Source organism: Balaenoptera physalus (genome assembly GCF_965194825.1).
Source record: "Balaenoptera physalus genome assembly, chromosome: 8".
Lineage (NCBI taxonomy): Eukaryota > Metazoa > Chordata > Mammalia > Artiodactyla > Balaenopteridae > Balaenoptera > Balaenoptera physalus.
This window is the reverse complement of record NC_138887.1, coordinates 76,552,576-76,578,650: the sequence shown is the minus strand read 5'-3', so window position 1 is coordinate 76,578,650 and position 26,075 is coordinate 76,552,576. Positions and strand designations below refer to the sequence as shown.

At 41.7% G+C, this 26,075-nt stretch overlaps 1 protein-coding gene across 1 annotated transcript in view; it reads right to left on the bottom strand.

Moving 5' to 3' along the window:
- CHN2 (chimerin 2) overlaps nt 1-10,097 on the bottom strand; it is a 324,377-nt gene extending 314,280 nt beyond the window's left edge. The window contains exon 1 of the mRNA XM_082471987.1: nt 9,669-10,097. Within this exon, the coding sequence (XP_082328113.1) occupies nt 9,669-9,717 (49 nt within the window). The 5' untranslated portion in view covers nt 9,718-10,097. The remainder of the gene's footprint in view (nt 1-9,668) is intronic.
- Between the last annotated feature and the right edge of the window lie 15,978 nt (nt 10,098-26,075).

Genomic DNA, 26,075 nt, shown 5'->3' with positions numbered 1-26,075 from the left:
CTAGCAACCTCAGTCCACACATTCACAATTTCCCTATTTTCTTTATAATTTTGGGGAAGAAATGCAATTATAAGATCCAAACTTCTTCTGGATATGGCATTTTTTCCTCTTTGAGGGTGAAATTACAACTCACTGTGGGTTTATTTCAAAAACAAATGGAGCTGCCATTAAGGAAACTACAGACCATTTTTTAAAAAGCTTGAATCAAACTTCAGGACTAGCAGTGTTTATCAACATTTTAATTACTCTCCCCAACATTATATTCTAGCTGTCATTCCACAGTTTGCCTCAAAGTTATGAAAAAATTACTTACGAAAAGCCAATTTGCAAAATTAGTAAAATCCAACCCAAGCAGCACAAGGAGCAAACACAAGAATGGGAGAACATTTTATCAAATTTTCTATCCTTAGCTAATTAATTTTACATTAGTAAAGTCCCTGTCTTAGAACTTCATACCCTGTCTACCAGTGTTGCCCAACAGAATCTTTTGCAGAATGGTGGAAATGTTCTATTTCTGCGTGGCCTTAATATGGTAGCCACTAGCTACCACAGTAGTACCATGTGTACTGCTGAGCCCTTGAAATGTGCCTACTACAACTAAGGAAATGAATGTTTTTAATTTAAATTTAAATAGCTACATGTGGCTCGTGGTTACCGTATTGGACAGCATAGCTATATATAGTTAGGGCAGACACCAGATCACTTAAGTCTCTGTCTCTGTTGACACAATAGCCTTGAGTACTAAGGCCCATTTAACATACAAAGCACTTTATGACTTCTTTGTTGAAAATATTAAATAATTAAATAGAACAGCCTGTATGAAGCCAGACAGAAAAAACATCTGCGAGAAGTTCTCCAAGGATGATACTACTCTTTAGGATGAGCCAGGAAGGAGGATGGAGAACGATGTTCTGGAAACGTGGGTCCTAGACTACAGTTCAGCTCTAGCCCCACCACCAACTAGCTGAGCGGCACTGGGCAGTTCCCGGAGTTCCTTGGACCCTGATTCTCTTGCTTATACTATGCTGGCATCTTCTAAACAACCTCCAAGGTCCCTCCTTGGTCCAAACCTACAGTGAAATGTCAAGTCAATCCAGGTCGGGAGAAAAAAAAAAAACAATTCTCAGGTAGAAATTGTTTCACGTGTTCTACCTGAACTGCTTCTGTAATTTCAGCTCCTTTATGCTTTTGCTTAAGATATAAGCTAAGAAATAGATATTCTGCTGCCTGAGGATTCAGAATCTGGGAGTTTCATGAGATGATAACAGGACTTGATATGCTCACACAAAATGGAACGCTTTTGAAATGCCAGTGAAGAAAATCAACTGAATGCTAAGTAGGACTTTTCTTTTTTTGCCTCATTTTTTTCTTTCACTGAGAAAATTTTCAAACCTTTAGAAAAGTTGCAAGAATAGTACAATGGATACCTATATACCCTTCACCTTGCAAGACTATTCTCAAGTATAGATACTCACAAGTCCAATATCCTTGGTAACACCTCCCAGTTCGTATCGCTGGTGAGAATAAGCTTTGGTCAGACTGAGGTGAGGGTCTGCCTAACTACTGAGGGCAACAAAATAAAGCTCAAGTATGTAACTGTATTTTCTCTGTCAACCATGAGTATGGATTTCAGCGGTAAACTCTAATGTCAGCAACTTTGTAAATAGATAGAAACGAACCAACCCCTTATGTTTCAAGAGGGAAAAGCATGATCTTTGAAATTAGGAAGACTTTGCTCTAATCCTATCACCTCAAATCCAAGCCCCATCCCTCTCTGAACCTACTTCTTTGTTTACAAAATGGGATATGATGTCTACCTCAGAGAAATATTGCGAGAATTGTGTGAGATAATGTAAACAGAATGACACGTAGCAGCCATTCAGTAGTGTTAGTTGCTTTTACAGTTTACTACGCATTTTCCCAAACAGTACTTCAGGAATGACAACCCCATGGGATAAATTCGTCAGATATCGCTATTTCTGGTTTACAGCCAAGAGAACTGAGGCTCAGAGACAGTAAGGGAAGGAGAGAGGGAAAAGAGAATTGGCCTCTAATAAGCAGGCGTGCTGGCCAGGTCTGCAGAGGGGATGCTTCTATCACCTCTGTCGATGCTCATCTCAGCTCCAGAAACAGCCTCTCACAACTGCAGTTTGCAGCGAGGCATTTAAGGCTCAGAGGGGCTAACTTCACCAAAGACCACATAGCTAGCTAGTTGGTTTGGTTAAGTATCTGGTTAAAGTGCCTATGTTAAGGGTTTAGGAGCCTTGGTAAAGGGTTCAAGGGCCTTGGTTAATGGTTTAAGGGTCCTGGTTAAGGGCTTAAGGGCTCTGACAGAGGATTTAAGGGCTTTGGTAAAAGGTGTAGGTGCCCTGGCTAAGGGTTTAAATATCCTGGTTAAAGGTTTAAATGTCCGGAATCTTCTGATTCCACGTTTAGGGCTCTTCCTACGACATCTAACGAAGACACATTTCAGAAGGTGGGATCTCTCCCCAGCTCAAGGAAGCAGACTGTTTCTCCAGATCTGTTTGATTTTTTTTTTTTTTTACATTGGAGTATAATTGCTTTACAATGTTGTGTTAGTTTCTGCTGTACAACGAAGTGAATCAGCTATATGTATACATATATCCCCTCCCTCTTGGACCTCCCTCCCACCCACCCCCCAGCCCACCCATCTAGGTCATCACAGAGCACAGAGCTGAGCTCCCTGTGCTATACAGCAGGTTTCCACTAGCTATCTATTTTACACATTGTAGTGTATATATGTCAATCCTAATCTCCCAGTTCATCCCACCCTCCCCTTCCCCTGTGTCCACCCATCCATTCTCTACATCTGCGTCTCTATTCCTGCCCTGCAAATAGGTTATTCAGTACCATTTTTCTAAATTCCACATGTATGCATTAATATATGACATTGGTTTCTCTCTTTCTGACTTACTTCACTCTGTATGACAGACTCCTTCCACATCTCTACAAATGACCCAATTTCGTTCCTTTTTATGAGTTAGTATTATTCCATTGTGTGTGTGTATATGTATGCATGTATGTGTATATATATATATATATATATATATACACCACATCTTCTTTATTTATCCATTCATCTGTTGATGGACATTTAGGTTGCTTCCATGACCTGGTTATTGTAAATAGTGCCGCAATGAACACTGGGGTGCATATGTCTTTTTGAATTATGGTTTTCTCAGGGTATATGCCCAGTAGTGGGATTGTTGGGTCATATGGTAGTTCTATTTTTAGTTTTTTAAGGAACCTCCATACTGTTCTCCATAGTGGCTGTATCAATTCAGATCTATTTGATTCTGCCAGGCAACTGGCATCCAGCCTCTCCCCTCGACAAAATGCTCTCCTCCACAGGCCCACCAAAGGCATGGGGTGATTGGCGGCCTGCATAGTGAGTGGGCGATATCTCAACTCCAGGAATCTGATCAATGTCCCCTCTGACCTGAGGTGGTGATGACATTTTAAATAAGGTTATTAAGTGAACACCTTTCTTAGAGAATGTCTATGGGAACTCAGACATTGGATGATTGAAAATAACACTTTAAACTGTGGAGGTGATACTGTGAATGGGCTGAAGTTGGGTGACTTTGACGGGCCAAACTGTTGAAGCAAGGCCATGCTGTCATTAGGCCATACTGTAAAGACTATATTAGAAGATTGGTCCCCACGAAGGTGTTCAATTAGTAATAAATGAGGGAAGAAGCAGGTTATTTGCACAAGCAGCTGGTGGATGGCGCTCCCCCAGTGCACACATGCCATCTTCAGCCTCAGACCCCAGTGGACAGCCATACAGGTCCCCTGGCAGAGCAGACTGCATGTGGGTTCAGCACATTCCAACTGGGTTTTCCTCTAACCATGGAAACTTTAAATAAACCTCTGCTTTTGTTAGTAACTTTGAGACACATGAGTGTGTTCTGTCACACCCACCAGCCTGCACCAGAGATGGAGGCGTCCATCTTGACGCTCTGACCAGAATCCATGTGAGAAGCAGAACAGTAGCTGCCTTTCCCACTGAGCAAGTGGAAGGAGAAGCAGCAAGGTGCTTGGAGGACTGGGAAGCTATTAACAGTAAAGTAGACCAAAGGCAGGGTTTCTGAAAACATCTCTAAATAGAAATCTGACCAACGTAATAACTGATGAGAAAAGCAAAAGGGAGAAAGAAAGAAAGAAAGAAAGAAAGAAAGCAAGCAAGCAAGCAAGCAAGCAAGCAAGCAAGCAAGCAAGGAAGGAAGGAAGGAAGGAAGGAAGAGAGAGAGAGAGAGAGAGGGAGGAAGGGAGGAAGGGAGGGAGGGAGGAAGGCAAGCCAGCCATTAATTTTGAAAATTCAATGACATATTTTAGGAGCCATGAAATGTGAATACATTCATAAAAGATAAATCATGGGTGAGTGATAGCTGGGTGCTATTAATCTTATGTCTATCACTCAGTTCCTTTCTCTTTCTTTATATCTAACTATCTTGGCAGGAATCTTAACGTTCTGGCAGAAAACGCTTTCCCAAACCACACCAAGATGACACTGCTCATGTATAGGTTTTCCAATCCTCTTGTCCGGTTATTTTCACCATTGTGTGAAAACAGGAGACCCTGCAGAGCAGCAGACGGCCCTCAGCAGGACTGACACTCGGGCCAAGCCCCAGGAGGCAGCGCAAAGAACACATTGTCCAGTTAAACCCCACAGAGACTGGCCTCAGAAAATACCTGAGGTTTGCATCCCCCAAAAGTTGAACAAATGTCAAGGTCATTCAAAACTCTTCATAGGGTTAGTGGGAGTCGGGGGGGGGGGGCGGCGGGAGGCATCTGGAGTTTTAACAAAAGTACACAAATCAGTGGGCCTTTGTCAAACACTGCAAACAAGCTGTCATGATTAAGAAGAGCCTCCTTTTCTCTCAGATTTTATATCACTGGGTTCAACTCAGGTACCACAAAGTACAGTGAAAATCTAATAAGTTAAAATAAGCTGTGGAAAGGTCACCAGAAAAAACAGCAAAAAACAATATTCTTCAACTGAGTGAATGATTTCTCTCAGGGGATTAACTTTTAGCTTTGTGATTTAAAAATATTTGCAGTGTTTTTGAAATTGCAATTTTTTTGTGCACACGATTTCAAATAAAGGTGATCAAATCTTCCTGCCGTTCTAGGTGATTGAAATTAAATTGCCAGCAGTTATCACTAAAACAAAGGTAAAGATGTTTTGCTTACACATAATTGACTATTTCTGAAGTCTAAACAACTAGAAGACTTCTCAGTGTGAGTGTCTGTTTCAACAAAGATACCCTGTTTTGTAGTATTGGATCCATGGAGTTTCTAATTACGCATATGTAAGTCTTGGCCGCATTACTATAGTTCAATTTTGCCTTCTGCATCTAGGAATGTGAAAGATTTGTATATGCCGCTGGTTGTGACTCGTCAATAACAAGTAATGAAAATTCCTATTTACCATTTCTAGGATCAACACCAATTTGACAGCAGAAAATGGCATTACTTACCTGGCACACAATTACTGTTGTATAGAATCTGGAAAAATAAATCTCTCAATCCATTCAGGAATGTTCTTTTCCCAATTAAGGTTTCAATGACTCTGCACATAACACTGATTTTTACCTTTTTCTATTTGCATTTTAATTTCAAAAGTCCCTGTCAATTTCATTTCTATAATAGAGTATGTTTATGTTCTCAAAATCTTAACAACTTCTTATCCCGGGAGTCCCTTTATTATTTAATTTTTTACTTTGTTCAGTTACTGGAAAACATCTCGTAGCTTCTTTATCTATTACTTTACTTGAGTTGATTTTTTTTGTTACTTTGTGAAATTATCCATTTGGTGATCACGTGACTAATATGCAAAAAGTTCTTATTTCAATTATAAAAGCAAATCTAATTCATGATTATTAAGAAAAGTATTTTGCAAGTCAACCACTGTTTATTTCAGAATACAATCAAGTACCACAGGCTAGATGAAAAACTTAAGGATAGGGATTTTTCTCCCCCGATTTAAAATAATACAGGTAATCAAACCTTCCTGCCAATCTAGGTGACTGTTAAATTTAATCACCAGCAGTTATCATTAAAACAAAGGCAAAGCAATTTCTTTTACACATAATTGGATACTTCAGAAACAAATTTCTAAAGAGTTCTCAGAAAACGTATTTTAAAATTAATTTTAACTTGATTATTTCATCTGTTGTGTCTCAGCTGGTAATGTAGAATAAATGAGATGCTTGGGTGATGTGGTCCAACAACAGCAGGCAAGAACATATTCTCAGGAAAATCAAATAATTTTGAGCTTAATATGAGTAAATTATTAGATTTTTACTCTTCACACAAATCCATCCAAACCTAAACCTCCCACGGCTATTCCTCTAAGAGAGGTTTAACCCATTGTATTCTATTCAAGTTCACCTCTCCATATCCTGGACACTACAGAATCAACCGTTCCTTTCTCAGGGCTCAATTGTCCAAGTATGTCCTAAGGTGTTGGAGAGCTGTGCCGTTAAACCCATTGCTGCCTGAGCAGAAAGAAAGCGTCCTATATCGGCGCCAAAAGTGAGTGATCTGGTAGCTCTGTGCATGAGGCTGCTGATGGGCCTATAAGCACAACTGTCCAGAGAAGAGGAACCACCAAGAAAATGGGTCAACAGTCCTAAGAAGGGAGTTGAAAATTAGGCAATGAACTTCCCTATCTTCAGACCTTTGCCTAAGATCTTACCTCTTCCTTACCTCTTCCCACGCTCTGCTTTTTGAAAACATTCCACTCATCCTTCAAGGCTCAACTCATATGTCACCCCTACTGACCCCTCACAACTGAGGTCATCACTCTCTTCCCTGCACTCTCCTCCCCATAATTTATTTTATCAAAATGGAAAATAGATTGCTATTTGCTTGTCCATCTCTGCTGCTGGATGGAGAGGGAAAGGATCTTGATGCATTTTTCTATTCCATACACTTGGGATTATGCCTGAAACCTAAAAGAAACTTAATAAATGCTTGTTTAATGGAGCTCAAACCTCAAGACCAAACTTAACATGCAATGTAAGAGGCAGGTTTGATGTGTGTTGGACTTATTTTTGTACCTAAAGTCTGAGTCAGTGAGAGCTTTCTTTTTCATTCCTCCAAGGAACGAACTTTATTCACACCAAGCACTTATTAAGTGCCACACCCTGTGCTAAATGCTCTATACACATTATCTCACTTAATCCCCACGACAGTCTTACGAAATAGTTCCTATTATTAGCATCAGTCTCATTTATCGATGAGGAAATTGAGGCTTGGAGAAGTTAAATAACTTACCCCAAGTTACCCACTGCTGGAGCCAAACTCAAGAACAATAATCCCAGAACTTCAGAACTAGAAGGAATCCTTTAAATTATCTTCCTCACTTAACCTCCTTGAATCTGAGGCTTATAACTTACTGCCTGGCACATAGTAGGCCCTCCAAAACGGTGATTAATAGATTGATGGAGTGTCCTAATTTTTCAGACTCTGGCCTTTGTCTGAGAGAACCCAGCTGCCACCACAAACAGGCTCTATTCTTTCCTGCCCAACACCTCCCACAGGTGTGAATTGCTTGTGTCACCTGAATTATTCATGATCCACACGATGGTAAGTGAGCTTAAAAAGAGAATTCTGGCTCTCAAATTTTTCAAGACAAAGTGCCTGATTAATTGGTGAATTAGCCAGTATAAGCTCATGGCCCATGGTTGAGTCATACCAAAAAATATACCTCTGCCCACTTTTTGAATTTAAGCTTTTGCATAATTTTCCAGTTTCCATTAGGATTTAAAACAGTGGTAACTAAAGCAGAAAAGAGAACCATCACAAGCATCTCTATTCTATCTACAAAGCAATTAACATCATCTAAAGCTTATACTGTGCTGCTTCAAACCCATGTATTCTTCCTAAGGCTGAGTTAGGTTTTTCAATAACATTCCTTACGCTTAAGGAGATCTTTCATCAAGATCTGAAAATTCAGATGCCACAGCACCTGTAATTTATACCATCAGTAAATCATGTGATAACACTGCCTTATTGTCCTTTATCCTTTCTTCTTTCCCTTCGTCACCTCTCCCCCACCAGTTCGTTTTCTTGTGGGCCATTTTCGGAGAGGGATAACCATATGCTAATCATAAGCTAACATCACTGTGTTTTAAATTCAATGTTAGTCAACCAAAATGAATTGAAAAGCAGCAGCAGTGGTTTGGGGGTACTAAAAATACACTGTAGCATTTGCTGAGTTCTCAGAATTAAAACCACAGGCGGTCAACTTGTTGCTGCTCTTAATAAGATATGACTGTTCTGCCCCATTGGTTGCTACTACCAGAAACTTCAACTACATCGTACGCATAACAACACTGTGCTTTTCATTAGTTGGCAGTGATCAGGAAAGGAAGTGCTATTTCCCTGGAACTAAAACCTGCCAAAAAAGATAATAAATGGCTTTCAAGTGATCACCTTGTTCCACGTCACAACTGCACCTTAGTCAAATCACCTTGCATTTATGATTTAATTAGTCACATATCTAGAGATATGGTTCCTTAATGCTTGGCTTGCTGTCCAATGCCTCCAACAAAGTGTTTCTTCCTTTGAGTTTAATTTTCGGGTAATAATTTAAAACACACACACAATAAGAATTAATACAATATTGATATGTTAAGCATTTCCATTAGGACTTCAAGACCTTCTTGACCCCTGAATACTGTAAACTACAGTAAATGTCTTATCAGCTAACCCTTTAGGGTTTGTCATTAAAGTTTTCAATGACTAGCGAGGTAGAAGAATTCTACCTAATGCATCATCCTGATTAGAAACCTGTCATACTCAGAATCCAGTGCGTCTGCTTCTATTGATTCCTACTCCTTCAGATTCATTAGCAATTTTTTCTCTTCAATTAGACCCGCTGTTCAACGTAGAAAAGCTGAAAGAAGCCCTTCCTTCCTCAGCCGCACTTGGGAAAAAAAAAAAAATGTATGCCTGGAAAGTAAAATCGCAGAACGTATTCCAAGAGGCCACAGAGGAAAGTCACACACACACACACACACACACTTGCACACTTGAAAACGGGCAAATTGTCAAAGGCTGGGCTCGACCTCGCGTCCCCTAACTCGCTTCGATCAGAACCAGAAAGAGAATTACCTCTATCTCAAACCCATACCCCAAGCGTGTGTCTCCACGGAGCTAATTTCTGAAACAAACAAAGAAAATCAAGTCTGCGAGAAGCGAGGGTTTGCTCCCCCCTGCCTTGAATTTGGACATCCAGCGGAGCGGGCACCGCACAGCCAGCGGGTCGGGGCGCCCAGCGTCACCCTAACCTTCTCCGCCCCGCCAGCCCGGGTTCCAGCGGCGCCAGAAAGTGCGAGCCCGCCCCTGCCCGGTTCGCTTCTCGCCTGCTGCTCCCCAAATCCCCAGAACCCCCGCGTCTGCACACTAAGGGCGCCCCGCTCCCCCACCTCTGCGCTGTCAGACGCCAGACGCGAAGGTGCTGTGGGCACCGAGGGTGCTGGCCAGCCAAACAAGTGTCACACCGGCCGCCTGCCCTCACCCCGGGAGAAAGGGCAAGACGGCCACAGGTAGGCTCTCTCCATCCCAGAGTGCGGGGCGAGGGCAGCGGGCGACAGACCCAGCGGGGCAATCTCGCCTGACGGGCTGAAACTCACCGGAGGACACCGAGGAGCCGGACAGGCTGGAGTTGCTGGACGCTGCCATCTCCGCGCGCCCCGCGCGACGCTGCTCGCTCAGCCCCGATGCGGACGCCGCCGCCGCTGTCCTGGCCCGGCAGCTCGCAGCCTCCGCGGCCCCCAGCCCATGGCAAAGTCCTGGGGACGCGCAGAAAGCACCAGCCTCCGGACTCTGCCTGCACTTCCTGCTCCGCCAGATGACGCGCTGCTGCCGCCGCTATTTATTTGTGGTTTCCGTCACTCTCGGCGCCTTCGCACGCTTTTCTCCGAGTGTCGAGGGTAGGTGGGAGCGGAGGGAGGCCGAGGGGCGGCCGGAGCAGACGAATCGTGCCTCCAGCTGAGCCCCAGCTGCAGTCTGCGCTCCCCAGCGCGCGGCTGGGACCAGGGCGCCCGGGCGGCCCCGAGCCGCCCCGCCAGCTCCCCGCACCCTCCCCCCGGCTCCCGCCTCGCCGGCGGCACTTCAAGCTGCCCGGGCAAAGGCGGCGGGAGACAGACAGACAGAGCGACCTCCCCCTTCTCCCTCCGCCCCAACTCCGCTCGCGCGCACACAAAGGAAGGAGAGGAGACGCGGGAGCTCGGGGGCTGGTTCAGCTGCCGCGGGCTTGACAGCTCCTGCGACGGGGGCTGGAGGGGGAGGCTGTGGGCTGCAGGGCGGGGCGACACTGGCCCGGGGAGCCGGACCCCGAGGTGCCGGGGAGGCCGCTGGGGGGCGCGGGGCGAGCATGGCTGCGGTGCGCAGCGCGGCTTCAAAGGTTTGAGGGCGACCGGGTGTGGGGCGTGGGGGAAGGTGGCGGGGCTCTCGACGCCCGGCCGGACTAGGGAGCAGCGAGACAGCCGGGGTGCGATCCAGAGGGCGAAGGCGGGGTCACTAAGGACACGATGTTAGGCGGAAGGGGGCCTGGGATGCCAGAGCGGCTGTGGAGCGCTCCTTCCACTCCTCTCCAAATTGTCCTTTGTTGCTCTGGAGCTGAGGTTTCCTGCCCTGCAAGAAGGTGCGTTTCCTAAAATACCCTCAAAACACCCGGCAAGCCAGTCCGGCTGCTCTTAAGTACCCCAGCCATGGACAGTACCCGACGGGTCCACTGGGCTTTTGAGATGGGCCTTCAAAGAAATAGAGACGTTCCAGATAATGTCATCAGGCCCACACAAAGACGGGTGTCAAAGAAAAAGAGGTTCTCACACTGCAGTCCTCCAAAGGATCCTCACAAAAGACTTAAGACGTAGCAGCAGGTCCAATTGTGCCCTTTCTGGATAAGGAATTACTCAGGTGTGTGAGAAAAAGAGACTCTGGCACAAGGTGTGTACTTTACTCCTGTATTTAAACCTAAATTAATTTCACTGGGAGGAAATCATGCAGATTTTTAAAGTCTATTTCACGCTCCCAGCAGGGTAATCGGTTCTTTCATTCCTGAAGCCACAGAAAACTGTGAAATTTGAACAGAAAATTGTTAGTTCAAAGGAAAAAGCAAACATTAAAGGAATGAAAGTACTCTCATTATGTAGCAAAGTGGAAAGTGTTCACGTTGTGGTAGTTCAATTTTTAAAAACATGGTTAAAAGGACATAGTCAATTTTAAAATTATCAGGAGTGACATAGGAACAGCAGCCAATCCTAGGGGGTCCACCTCAACCAAGCACCTAACACACAGTGAATAATAAATGGTGAATAATCACAGTATGCACCCATGTCACATTTTCTAGTTGATTTAAACGTTTTTTTTTAAATTCCCTCCAGGATGCCATCCCAGTGTATGTTCCCAATAAGGCTCTTTTTTTTTTTTTTTTTTTTTTTTTAATGCAGCTTGCAGAATAGTTGAGGGCTCTGGAGCACTCTGCAGTCACACTGGACTGAGTCCTCCTGACACTCATCTACATGGAACCTGAAACGTCCCAGCCTGGTATACGGAGACCCAAGCACCTCCACTCCGCCCCCCTTCCATTTTTCTTCTTCTTTGTGTAATGCAGCCTTGATGCAGCTTAACGTGGAGCCCTTCAAGGACATATGGCCCATCACAACCTTGACCTCTCTGTCAGAATAGAACTTCCTGTTTTTTTCAGAGTTCTTCTGATCAAAGGCATCATCTACCTCTCTGACTAGTAATCTATGTATCCCTCCAGATCTTTAGCTGGTGGACTGTCTGACTTGGCTATGTCACCTAGTAGGGTTGTCTCCCTCTGGGCTTTGAAGGAGACAACACCTGGATTCAAACTCTGGTTCTGCCACTTATTAGCTGTGTGACCTTGAGCAAATTACTCCCATTTGCTGAGGTTCAGTTTCTCCACCCGCAACCAAACTCCTGATAACGTAGGGCATTGTGAAGATTAAATGACATGAGATGTGTAAAGTCACAGTGTACCTGGCATACAGTTTGTGCTCCATAAGTGATTGTAAATTTTTTACTTGAAAGATGGAATCTATGATTTGAACAACTTTTGCTTTCTCCATTGCATCTGGAGATAATTGGAGATAACTAATCAGCAGTGACTTGTTCTACCAGGGGAAATGCTCCTCTTCGGCCCAAGGTTTGTATCTTTCTTGTCCCAAATCAAGAAATATGCAACAGGTTTCATCACTCAGAAGTCTCACAAAGGGATGTCAAATTCTATTTCTGCAGTTTGGACGATAATATTTACCCTCATAGAGCTTTACAGGCCTTAATTAGAGAAAGTAAAGCATGGCCCTATGAAGTAGATTATTTTTTTATTCCCAACTGACAGATGAAGGGACAGAGGGACACTTGCTGTGAAGGCATCACCTCAAGGCACCCTGTGCTGTACAAAAGTAGAATAAGATGGAAAATAATTTTTTTCCACTGGGTCCAGAGGTCAGAAGAATACAAGACCAACAAACATGCTTGCTGAGTAGAAATGGGATGACTGGGGAGGCTTAGCTAATTGGTAGGAGATGGACGGAAACTCTGAAGTCCATTATTTTGAAGAACGAAAGGAAAGCTCTAGGTTCAGAACTAAAATCTGAAAGTTAATCAATAACTTGGATTGTTAAAGTCATAACCAACAGAGAAAACTCAGCAGGCACGATCACTCACTATCAACTTAGTTTCAGAGGCTTAATGGCTCGTTGCTACTTGCAAAAATGTTTACTATCAATATATTAGCAGAAGGTGGAGGAAACAAGATGCTAACCTCCTCAGAAGGCTCAGGAACCTGTTTGTGGACCTTCCAAAGCATCCTCTAAATGAAGCAATAAGAAAATTCATTCATATATTTTATTCACTCATGTATGGTATTATTTCTAGGTAATGCCTATCTGCTGGTAAAAAGGGGAATGTTGGTGCTACAAAGATCTTAAGTCTGTTTGAGAAGTAGGGACTTTTTAAAGATATTTCTACCTTCTTTCTTCAAACAGTAAAGTACTTATGGGATGAAAGGAGTCTTGTTGATAACTTGGTCTATTTAGGCTTAAAAATTACCATTTTGTTTTAACTTAGCATTCATGCTTAGCTTAGCATTTAAAGCCTTCCCACCTTCCCTTTCCAAACATATTTCCTGTTGTACCCTTCACAAACGTAACCCTGCCTCACCTCGCTCCATAACAGTTGGGGCTGCCGGCACTGGCCTTTTCCCGTCCCTCCCTGCTGGACCTCCTACAGACCGTGAAGGTTCAAGAAGAATGTACCTTCTTGGGGAATCGTCCCTGAACCCCAAGCCAGAAATTGGCTCTCCTTCTGTTGAATTCCTATAGTCTTTTCTCTGCACCTCTCAAATGGCAGATGCTCTCTCTTGCTTTGGTCGCAATTGTGGAACATATTTGACCTCCCTACTTTATTAAAAGCTTCCTGGTGGGTAGAATCCTTGTCTGGCCGGCCTTTGTAGTCTCTACCATGCTTTACACACAATAGGTGCTCAGTGGATATCTGTGGAAGAAGTGAGTAAACCAAGGAACAAATGAATCCATGAACGGTTCTCATGTACACCAATTAATTTTCACATCAGTAGCTGTGACCACTGAGCAGCTAGGTGATGAGTGACGCATCTGGAGCACAAAAAAGTTGACGGGCATGTTAAGGACCCACTATTTTGCTGTGAACAAGAAAAACTAAAATGGTGAAAACAAGAATAAATTTCCATGGAGCAAATGTCTGCATTACCCACCCCCACTCCCATCACCAGCTGTTACAACTCCTGTAATTTATTGTTTACAGAGTAGCTCTTCTGTTACTGTAATTTGTTTATTTTTGCTTTACTGTTCCTTCCTTTGAAGTTTAAAGGCAGACGTGAAAACACCGAAGGGTGCATGCGGCTGCTGTGGCTGGAGCTGGGCTCCCACATTTCAGGCACTCAGGGGTGTTTGTGAAGGTCATTCCTCTTCTCTGTGCTAAGCATAGAATGAAACATTCCTGACTTTGAAGATTAATCCAGGGGCCAGCTTTCGCGGGAGAAGAGTGGGGCTATTTGTCAACTAGCTTTAAATATTTTATGGCAAATACTCTACTATAGAAAAGGGGTCCTTTTGCTATTGATTTCTCAACATAGATATACTCTTTGTTGTAGTGAGAAATATTTCCCTTTGCAGTTTAAGCCGTGTTTCTAATGCAAAGATACCTAGTCCTGTTAAAGAGAAAACACTGGCTCTTCCGGGATAACGTCAAATGTAACTAAAGGCAGAAGCTGAGAAACAGTGCATGTCCTCCGAAGAGGTGCGCAGGCAGCCCAGGGCTGGGTGACTGGAGCAGACAGCTCAGACGCCGCAGGTAGCAGCCCAGCCTCTGAACAAAAGGAGTCCACACCTGGGGTGCAGACAAAGGAGGCGGCCTCGGCTACCCCAGTCCCAGTTCACACCGCCTGCTGCTGGCGACCCCTAGTGGCGACATGCCGCAAGCACAAGTGTTCCTGAATCTGAGATGCGGAGGGGTCTGGGGGTAACACCGAGTTTCCCTGTTTGCCACTTAGCTTGGGAGGATCAGGCACACACTTATGGCACGGCTGTCAGCTACAATCTCTTTGACTTGAGAGAGAAGGGGGGAGGAAGAGAGAGAGAGAGAGAGAGAGAGGTATTGAGAGAGAAAAAGAAAAATGAGGGCTTTTCTTTCTAAAGAAAAAAAAAAATCAGAGTTCAGAAATTCAACGATAGAGTTCAAAAACTCATAGAATATGCATTCTTCCACAGATCACCTCTGGCTTTGTTCCCTGACATTTTAGATAACAAAAATATTTTCTACCCTCTATGTCCAAAGAGAAATCTAGGATAAACTAAACTGAAGAGAGCTCTAAGCCTACTCTGGGCAAACGTGTGCAGTGAGTTTGTTTTTCATGTCTTCTGGGGTACCTCTGGCTTTATGCTTTCACTATCGAAGTTTGGCTTTCATAAAAGTATCAGATGGATTTGTCCTCTGCTAACTTTTCACTCATTTATGCATTCACCACTTCACTCAGTGATGTTTATTGAGCACTCACTATGTGTCAGGGAGTATGCTAGGAAGGAAGTATGCTGGGAAGAAAGATAAGAGGAAAACTACATTCTTGCCCTGGGGCGTCCTACAGTATGATGCCTCTCCTCCTCCCTGGAACATTTACATTTTAGCTGGGACAAGGTTTTAAGCTACAGAAATTACCTCTAACTGGGAATTATAGGTATTATCTATGCTGGTGGCAACTTTATTTTCAGCATTTTTTTTTAACAAAACATCCAAAATTAAGCCTTAAAGTCTGTTTCTAGATAATTGGTATTTTCTCATTCAGTTTTAGCTTGTCAGCTCAGAGAACTAAGCAGATATTGTACTCTAAATGTTCTGTGCCCTCACCTCCCAGAGAAGTTCTGGATCATTATTCTCATTTCATTCCCTGTGGCAGCTACAGATACAACAACAAAACAGAAACAAACCTTTTTTTTTTTTTTTTTTTTTTTTAAGGAGGGAGGGTAAGTAGGCATTGGAAGAAAGCTAACAGACACAATATCTGGGCCAATTTTCTGATATAAGAAAACATATTTTAGCCTTTTGCAAATATTCCAGATTTATTTGTAAAACGAGGTATGAAATGATTCTGGAAAAGCTGAATGTGTATCTATGGAATCAGACAGACCCAGATTCAATCTTAGTTTGTCATTTATTAGCTGTGAGACCTTTGGCAAGTTACTTCATCTTAGTCTCCTGATCTTTAAAATAGGGTGAACAGTACTTACTTCAGAGTCTGTGAAACCCAAATGAAACAACAGATGTAATGCAGCGTCTACCACATAGAAGCCCAGTTAGGAGTTCTGGGTGTCTATTCCTCAGGGCAAAGCACAGTGTGCTTACACCTATCTCTCCAGAGTAGTCTGGAAGAATAATAATGGTCTGAGGCAAAAGTAATTTTCATCTCTACCTACCACTCCTATGTTCCATCACTTGTGTGAGATTACATTAAGACAGGTGAGAGAGGCCTGGGCTTTGGAGATAAATCAGAGTTCAAATCCTGATTCTGCTACATATCGTGTGGTAACCTTGGACAAGGAGCTTAACTTTTCTTATTCTTAGGTAAAGGGCAATGATATTAGTGTACGCAACATTATTTTAGCACTCAATAATATTTATGTCCAGCTGGAAAGAGGGTGACTTTGCTAGGCGGAGGGTGTTTCAGAATCTCCAGGGAGTGGCATGTATAATTTTAAAAGGTTTACTCAAGTCCTCTCTCTCCCTCTCTCTCTCATATACACACACACACACACACACCCCCTACACAAGATGGCAATGCCTCACATTGAGACATTTTCCCACCAGCCTCTTTGGATAAGAATCCTGGTAGAATCTGAAAGTAGGGTTCAGTGTAAGAATGTAGGCAGATTACATAAACTCTCTGTTAAATCTGGCCCCCATAAGAAAAAAGGGGAGAAAACTCATATTTGCTGACGACTACTACTGCTGCTACTTTTATCACCACTCAGTACGTTCCCTGCCACTAGTGATACAGAAAAATCACCTTCCACATAATAAGCATTTATTGAGCCAGGACCATGCTGTACATATTAACCTATATTCACAACAATCCTGAAGTCAGAATCGTGAGCTCCATTTTCCATTTGGGGAAACTGAGGCCAAAACACTTACATCACATCTTAAAATGAACGACAAACCTAGTGGTACATATCATCATCCTCACTTTATTTGGTTAAGAAAACCAAAAGTGAGAGAGGGTACATAATTTATCATGCTTACAGGCATCAATTTGAACCCAGCTTTCGCTGATTCTTTTCAGAACACATGAAAAGAAAATTTGCCTTTTAGTTTTTGTCTGAAGTTTCTTTCTGCTTTTTTGGTAAACATTTTCCTGTTTGAGCCTTTGCTCAGGTGAGAAATGAAGTCTTTAAAATACGTTTTCTTTGCTTTAAGCACTGGTGTTTCTCTATTTGAACCTAGAAGGATACTATCATTTTCCTTGCCTAAAACACACAGCTTTGCACAGGCCGGGCTCTGGACAGTTCACAGGATGAGCTTGGGATCTGACTCCAAGGGCCTGGGCAGGGACGGGCATAGTGTTGGGGATACTAAAGCATTTGCCCAAGTGAGGGGATTTCAGGGAACCACGAATGCTCCTGATCAAAAACTCCATCCTATCCAGCTTCCAGTTGCTGGAAGTCCCATAAGTAGAACTTTCACTTTTTTTTGGAAAAAAATTTTAATTGAAGTACAGTTAATTTACAATGTTGTGTTAGCTTCAGGTGAGAATTTTCACTTCTGACTTAATCAAACAGTGCTGTGAACACCTACTAGAATTCAATCACCTTTGGGGGACCTAAGACATTAAACCATAGCTATTTTCACTTGAGTGAGTTTCCCTATCCCCTAAACTGATTTTAATACCCAGGGATTTTATACCAATTTTAATTGATTTTTAACACCAATACACAGGACAGGGCTATGCAACATTTAAGATGTCTACAGATTACCTAGGAGTCTTGTTAAAATGCAGATTCAGATTCCGCAAGTATGGGGCAGACCCCAATTCTGCATTTCTAACAAGCTCCCAGGTGATGCAGATGGTGCATCAATACACCTTGAATAACAAGGGTCCTGGGGCAATGGTTTGCAACTCTGGCTGACATCAGAGTCACCTAAAAGGCTTTCAGAAATCCCAATGCCCAGCTTGCACCCCAGGACAATCAAATCGAAAATCTCTGCAGGTGGGAACCAAACATCAGTATTTTTTATAACTCCTTGGTGATTCCAATGTACTGCTAAGATTTGGAGCCACTTATGGGGAAGACGGGATTTAGAAAAGAGAACATACTGTCAAAGGAGTCAGTTGGGAATGGGGAGGGCTAATGTTGCTTTAATGATTTTTTTAGGACTGTCTCTGGTCATAAAGGAAAAAGAGAGAATCAAGTTCTTGTCAAGACCTTTTATAAGACCACATGACCCCAGCCACTGTGATGAAAGAAAACAGAATATAATCTAACATTCGGATAAAATTTTCTCAATCAACATGGGGGCAATTCTTCTTCGAATTCTAGTCCACATTATGATTTTTAAAATATACTTCTCGATGAATAAGCATCAATATGCTCTTTCCTTAGGGCCAATCCTACAAGAGCCACCAGCTGTCAGGGAGGCAGATGTTTCCCAGCAAATCCACTCTATCATTTCTCAATCAGAAAGAAGATTAGAGATGGGATTTTCAGCTCAGATGGGGTTGAAGAGTGATGTTTATGCCAGAGAAGTACGTCACACCACAGCTAGAAAAATCGCTTTGGAGAAGAAAACCCCTCAACTTCTTATGTGTCATGAATATATGAAAATGAAACCCTCAGGTTGGACATAAAGAGGCAGTAACATAGGTGAATGAACTTGACTTCCACTTCCTACGTGGCAGCAGCAGGCAGGCAAAAGGTATTTTAGCTAACTCTTTATACCCAAAGAATTTATCCTCACCCACATACACTCTCATTCCTCAGGGTTGAAACTGAAAAGGTGACAAGGTAAACCAAAATGTTTACAGCAGGTAATTCAGGTATGATGGTTAATTTCATGTGTCAACCTGACTGAGCCATGGGGTGCCCAGATATTTGGTCAAACATTATTCTGGGTGTTTCCATGAGGCTGGTTTTGGATGAAATTAACATTCAAATCAGTAGACTGAGTAAAGCAGATTGTCCTCCCTAATGTGGATGGGCCCCATCTAATCAGCAGAAGGCCTGAATAAAACAAAAAGGCTGATCCTCTCCGAGTAAGAGAGAACTCTTCCCCAAAGCCTTCAGACTGGGACACCAGTTTTTTTCTTGCCTTTGTTTCCTGATTTGAAACATCAGCTATTTCTGGGTCTTAAGCCTGTTGACCTTTGGACTAGAAATAAACCATCAGTTCTCCTAGGTCTCCAGTTTGCTCACTGCAGATCTGGAACTTACCGGCCTCCATATGTAAAGGAATTGGTTTGGCCATATATATTCTATTGATTCTGTCTATCTGGAGAACCTTGACTAATAATTCATAAGGGTGGGCTTCCCCAGGGGCGCAGTGGTTGAGAATCCGCCTGCCAATGCAGGGGACACGGGTTCGATCCCTGGTCCGGGAAGATCCCACATGCCGCGGAGCAACTAAGCACGTGTGCCATAACTACTGAGCCTGTGCTCTAGAGCCCGTGAGCCACAACTACTGAGCCCGCATGCCACAACTACTGAAGCCCGCGCGCCTAAAGCCCATGCTCCACAATGAGAAGCCACTGCAATGAGAAGCCCGTGCACCGCAACGAAGAGTAGCCCCCGCTCGCCACAACTAGAGAAAGCCTGCATGCAGCAATGAAGACCCAACGCAGACAAAAATAAAATTTAAAAAAATAATAATAATAATTCATAAGGGCAATTTTTTCATCTTTTGTATTTCTCCATATTTTCATATTTTTCTAAAATGAGATTGTATAATCACTGATTTTTAAATTGTGGGCTATTAAATGAACAACCGGAAGAACCATATCCTCTTACATCACAAGTGCCTATACTTCAGAGCAATGTGGCTTCTCCGACTTTAAAACCTATGAATATTACCTGCAGAGCTGTTAAAACTGGGTCCCACCCTCAGAGATTCTGATTCAGGAGGTCTGGGCGGGGAGAAGGGGCTGAGTGTCTGCATCTCTCACAAGCTCCTGGGTGATGCTATTCCATGAACCCTGCTCTGAGTGAAGAGGTCTACCATCATTGTAATAATGATCACAGCCCCCTTCCAGGGGACTACCCTTTAATCTCCACTTCCTGTGTTTATACCACCAGTTCAGCCCTTAAAAAAATTCCACCATGATTTGCAGTTTTCTATCTGGCGCTCTCATGCGATGGGAAGATTCTGGAGGGCAGCAATGATGTTTTGCCATTTTTGCATCTCCCTTCCCCAACCCAAGAACCTTTCCTATAATAGAATTTCAAAAATGTTTGTAAAATCCAGCTGAGTGTTTATCTTTGTTCTGGTTTCCCAAGCCATTTAAAGGCGGCAGGCTGTTCTGCCTGCCACACAAAAAGGCAGGAGTAGAATTAACACAATAGGATGCTGTCTGATATTCTCTTCTGCCCTGTCCAAAGAATTTAACCTTCTATAAGCCTAGCTCCAATTCTTTTTGGGACAGTTATATCTAGAATCTTAATGTTTCACACCCTCTTGTGATGTTGAAGTCTTTTCTATTGAACCCTAATGATCTTGGGGGACACCGAGTTCACTCAATTTATATTTCTAGACATGTAAATTTATGGAATTGTGTAGATAAAATGTTTAAACGTTGAACTGACTTTTTCAATTTTGATCCAAGTGTGTAATATTGGGTAAAAATATCCTAGGGTTATAAGTGAGTAATATTGACTGAATTTGTCAAGTAGTTGAATATGATGATCTGGCAAGACTTAGGGAGAAGTCTGAACAAAATTGCAACTTTATACATTTTCATTTTGATCTGAGTCTTCATCTCCCCATTCGGTTACATTCTGTGTGTCATAGCACAATGACTAGCTTTCTTCTCTTAATGCTCTTTGTGATCTTATTTTATTATTGTTAGACAGAACACTATAGGCTCATACAATTCTTTTAAGGCATTCAGAATAGAAATCTTCCACCACTGCTAACCTTCCTCTGCCCTCCTATTTTTCAAGCTCTATCATTACCTTCTCTTTTGCAGAGCATCCTGTCATAGCCTCAGAACAGAAGTTCAGCTTGTTTGCATACGCGTTTGCATGTCTTCATTAAGAGGAAGACGGCAAAGTGATTAATGAATGTTATTTCACATTTTGCAAAAGAAATATGTCTATTTTTTTATATTCTGCATTCAAATCACTGAAAGAAATAGTTACAAGTTAGCTGAACATCAAGTCATTTACAGCATTTGTTATTTAAAATGTTTTTCTTAAAAAGTAATCATGCTAACTGTAGACGTGTTAGAAGTAAAAAAGAGATCAGCAAAAGAAAAGACAAATTGTCCATAATCCCATCAGCATGAATAAGCATGTTAATACTTCTGTTGTATTTTTCTCCCTGTGGGGATTAGCAGTTTAGCAGTCTGCTCTTTGCAGTTTATGTAGGAATATGAATATACATGTGTAAAATACTTTGTTAGGATATATATCAAAAGTGGCTATCTCTTCGTATGTTGAAATTATTATGACTACTTTAATTTTCTATATTGTGTCATTTAAAATGATTATATTTTACTTTTATATTGGAATCAGTAAGAAAGCTACCTTTGTTTCGGAATAAACTTATATGAACATTCCCCATGTCATTACATAGTCTTAATTAAAATTTAAATTATTCCATGGTTTCTGCTTTTTGTGAATTATGCTGGGATAAAAATCCTTGCACATAAATCTGTAGGTGCCTTTCTGTCTACTTTCTTAGGCTTGGTTGCTGTAAATTGAGCATGTCACTGGCAGGGCCCCCAGATGTGTGACTCTTGAGTGCACCAGACACGGTGTGTTCTATATAAATGGTGCAATTTCAAACTACAATGTGAGTTGAGTCCATTGGAGTAGAGCAATGGTTGAGTGTCGTCAAAGATGAAGGAAATGTTTAAAGCCCTTAATAAAAACTGGCAAATTGCCTTCTGGAAAAATTGTCTCAATTTATATTCATTCCAGGACTCACCACATACATATCAAAACTGAGAATGAGAACATATCTTCATTTGAACATTTCAAATTTGCTAGGAAAAAAAATGGTATCTCATTGCTGTTTTAATTTTTATCTCTTTGATTACTAGTGAGATTAAAATTTTTGCTTATGTTTATTAGTCACTTGTATTTCTTCTTTTGCAAATTGCCTATTCATGTCTTTTGCCAAAATCACAATAAGTACTGGGTTCCAGTAATTGCACTAAGAGTTGTACACGTATGATCTTACTTACTCTTCTCAATTACATTGTAAGCAGTCACTTTTAGTAACTCTGTGTTACACATTAGAACACTAAGAGGTGTGTGAAAGTTAAGGATCTTGCTCAAGGTCCCTCAGCAAGTGACAGGACTTGGATCTGAACCTAGCTCTAACTCCAGAGTCTGGGCTCTTTATCATTGCATTATAGTGCTCCTTCATTGCTATGTCAGTGTTCCTCTTACTAGTTTGTAATAACTCTTTATATAGTAATTGTAATAAAAGTTGGTTAAATTTGTAGCAAATACATTTTTCTTGGCTATTTGCCTTAGCTTGATATACTATAGATTTAAGCCTTTCTTCATATCAACTTACATGGCTTCTTTGTATAACAATGATATATAATGATATTAGCCCTCTGTCACATGTTTTAAATATTTAAAATTTGATTTAGGTATTAAAATGCTTGGTGTGAAATGATATTTTCCTTTCTAAGTAAAAAAATATTAGAGGAAGAACTGACTTTGGAATATTAAGAATGGAACACGTAACCATAATATGTGAATATTTGGAAATCAAATAATCTGCATCATTAATGAAGAGACATCTTAATTCTCAGTGGTGTTTCTACCACCTCTAGGGGAACATAATAAATCGGAAATATAAGACAAATAACAGATCAATCAAATGCTTAGCAATGTAAATTATTCTAATATTTTCAAAATAAGGTGGTGATTAGATAAGGTTTGTAATACCTAAGCTAATTTGCTGGAAATAATAAATATATCCTCATGTGCACTAACTCACTGAAGGTCTAGCATAAGAAAAAATAAACACAATGAACACTAAATAGTCCCAACAAATGTCTAGTTCTCAACTGTGCTTTGCATTTATATGATACAGAATAGTTATTAAGTATTTTATATTTTGTCATTTGAGAAGTGAATGCATAGTAATTATACCTGGTCCCTCTACTTAGAAAAGGCGAGTATTTATTTACATATATCACAATAATTCTATTTGACAAAGGATATATATAAACTATTGACATATTGATGTCTGCCTTATTCTTGTTGCTGAAGAAGACTTAGAATAAGTGTGAGAATTTTCCCTTCCTACCACAAGAAGTCTTTGTGTTGAGCCTGGGTTCCTGGGTCCCCTAGTGTCTGAAGGTGGTCAAACAACTCTTATATGGTAAAATTTAAGCCTGAGGTTTCTGAGCAGAACCTTCAGGAGTCCTTTCTCCACCAAGGCTGACGGAGAGGCTGAGGCTGGGTGGTGGAAAGGCACAAGTGATCTTTCCAGGGAGTGAAGCGAGCAAATTTCCCCACGACTTGGAGTGGGGGTGGCAGTTCTCAAGGATGGCAGCCCGTGCCCACCATCACCCAGTGCTCTGTGAGGGGACAGAACCTTCTTAAGGGTCCTCCCAGATGGCGGGGTGACCTAACGCAAATAAGCCTCATGCCCAGGCTTGGCAAAAAGAAAATGGAAGCGTTGCTTTCAAAGGGACCACGAGGGGTATAAGTGTGTCAGCACAGATTAGAGAATGGTTTCCTATTCCCTGACAGCACGAGACACTCCTGGATCCTCTGCAACCCTAAGGGGTCAAGAGATCACCTAACAATGACTGAGAGGGTAGAAATTCTTGTTAGCTCTGGTAGATGGGATCCCGGCCAGATTATTTGATTATTAAAAATGAAATGATGTAACCACTTTTTTACCCCAAGTTGTGGAATTAATGTCATATGGTCATCCAACAAATAATAACTGAGCTCCTACTATATGCCAAGGCTTAGTTATGCACCACGAGAGGAGCATCAGGGCACAGCCGCAGTGACCTCCTCCCTGCATCCTGTGCCATCAAAAGGGGCTCTCTCCAGCCTTTGACCTACCCGCAATCTTTCTCAAAAGCGCCCAGTGGAGACCAAGGGGAGGAGCTTGGGAGTGGGTACAAATCCCCATGTGTCTGGGGTACCCAGTTATTCTAATTCATATACTAGTGCCTATTCAGCCTTTAGGAATTCTTTTTTTTTTTTTTAATTTTTTCTTCCCCCACCCTATGGCAGCCGCCTCTTCCTCCCGTGCACTGTCAAAGGTAAAACAATCCATGTGTCCTGACTCTCTTTGAGGGGGACTTTTTACTATTTGAAATTCAGTTTCCTGGTTGCCAGTGACCTCAGCCCTCTGATGAGTTCAGGAAAACCGTGACTGATTTTGTACACCGTTAAGCATTTTCCTGTTGTTAGGATGGGAGTGACACTCTCTCGCAGCTTTCCAGATCTTGAGCAGGAGCGGAATTCCCAGTGTATTCCAAACAGCACCACCTTTCACTTCCCAAGCACTCTGGTTTGGAGGATAAATTACTATGTGGCCACTGAAGGTCAGGCCCAAGCTCAAAGCCAGGAGCACCTGGCAGGTGCCTTCAGGGCAATGCCAGCTGCAGGGCTCACTGCGTCTCTGGATTCCTGCTGTCTTATTTTGCTGGCCTGAGACGATTTCCCTTATTTTTCTGTAAGCTCAGACATGCATTTAAAAAGATGTTTTTTTAAAAAACTATCTTACAGCATTTTTAAGTGATACATAACGGAGTCTCTTCCAGATATCGAGTAAGTCATATGGCCAGAAACAAAAGTTGAAAAAAAGTGTTTTATAACGTTAAAATTTTAATAATTTATTTTTTTTCTTATTAAGATGAATGATTCTCAAAATTGTTGATTAGAAGGCTGCATAAGTCAAAAAGCAATGGTTAATGTGAAATTAATATTTTAAAAATGAAATCCATTAATGTAAAAGATCGACATTACTAAGCTTTTCTTAAATACTCTTAAATAATCTAAAAATTCAATTTATCTAGAGGATGTTAACATGAATAATTTAAAATTCATTTTCCAACTGCAAGAGAAAGAAAATTGATTTTGAGGATTTTCCTGAATCCAAAATGTTAGTTATTTTTAACAAAAAATTTTTTGACAAATGATGAATGGATGGTTACATGATGATAGATAAATACACAGATTCATAGATTGTTGTTATAGTATACTAATGTAAACTTTAGACACTGATCTCATCATAAGCAAAGGTGAGCCTAAGTCTAAAAGTCAGAGGATTCTTGGGTCAGAAAGTTGATCAACTAGATACAACCAATCAAATAACAGAAATCAGCTAAGATGCCTACAGCACCTATGCTACCATGACCACAGTGGGACTAGATCCTGGAGAGAAGATAATGCTGACTTTTAATGACCTACAGTAAGAGGTTTCATTAAGGGAATGGATCATTGCGTGAATTCCCTTCATAATAAACCTAGTTACTTCCTGGGTTCCATTTAGGAGGTAACGTTATCCCAATATGTTAACATGATCCATTAGACCCTACATCTGATTTGGTTGATCTGGCTGACTAGATGGTTGTCTTCTTCCTCCTTCGTTATTCCATGAGTTTTCCCCTGTGCACACTGAGTGCTCAATTGAGGAGGACAACCTTTTCAGACAGGACTGACTGTTCTTTACAGTCAAGGGTATAGGAATTGGGGGCTTCCCTCCAAATCAGTTCTTAAGTTCCATTTGTAGGAACTATATGTGAAGGCATGCTTGAAAGCTTCAGTTACAATTACTTCATTCCTTTAAAATGATGGATTCGATAGTTTATTTTTGGCATTTCCCTACCCCTCTCTGGCAGGCCAAATAATGGCCTCCCAAAGATGCCCTCACTCTAATCCCTAGGACCTATGAATAAGTTACCTTACATGGCCAAAGGGACTTTGTAGATGTGATTAAGGTTATAGATCATGAGATAATCTTAAAATTACCCTAGATTCTGAGTGGGTCCAATTTAATCAAATGAGGACAGTGGTCCCCCACCGCTTCTCTACGGGGGATATGTTCTAAGACCCCCAGTGGATGCCTGAAACTGCAGATAGTACTGAACCCTATACATACTATGTTTTGTCCTAGAGATACATACCTGTGATAAAGTTTAATTTACATATTAGGCACAGTAAGAGAGTAACAGCAATAACTAATAACAAAATAGAACAATTATAACAATATATTGTAATAAAAGTTATGAAAATGTGGTGTCTCTCTCTCAAAATATCTCATTCAAATTTAATGCC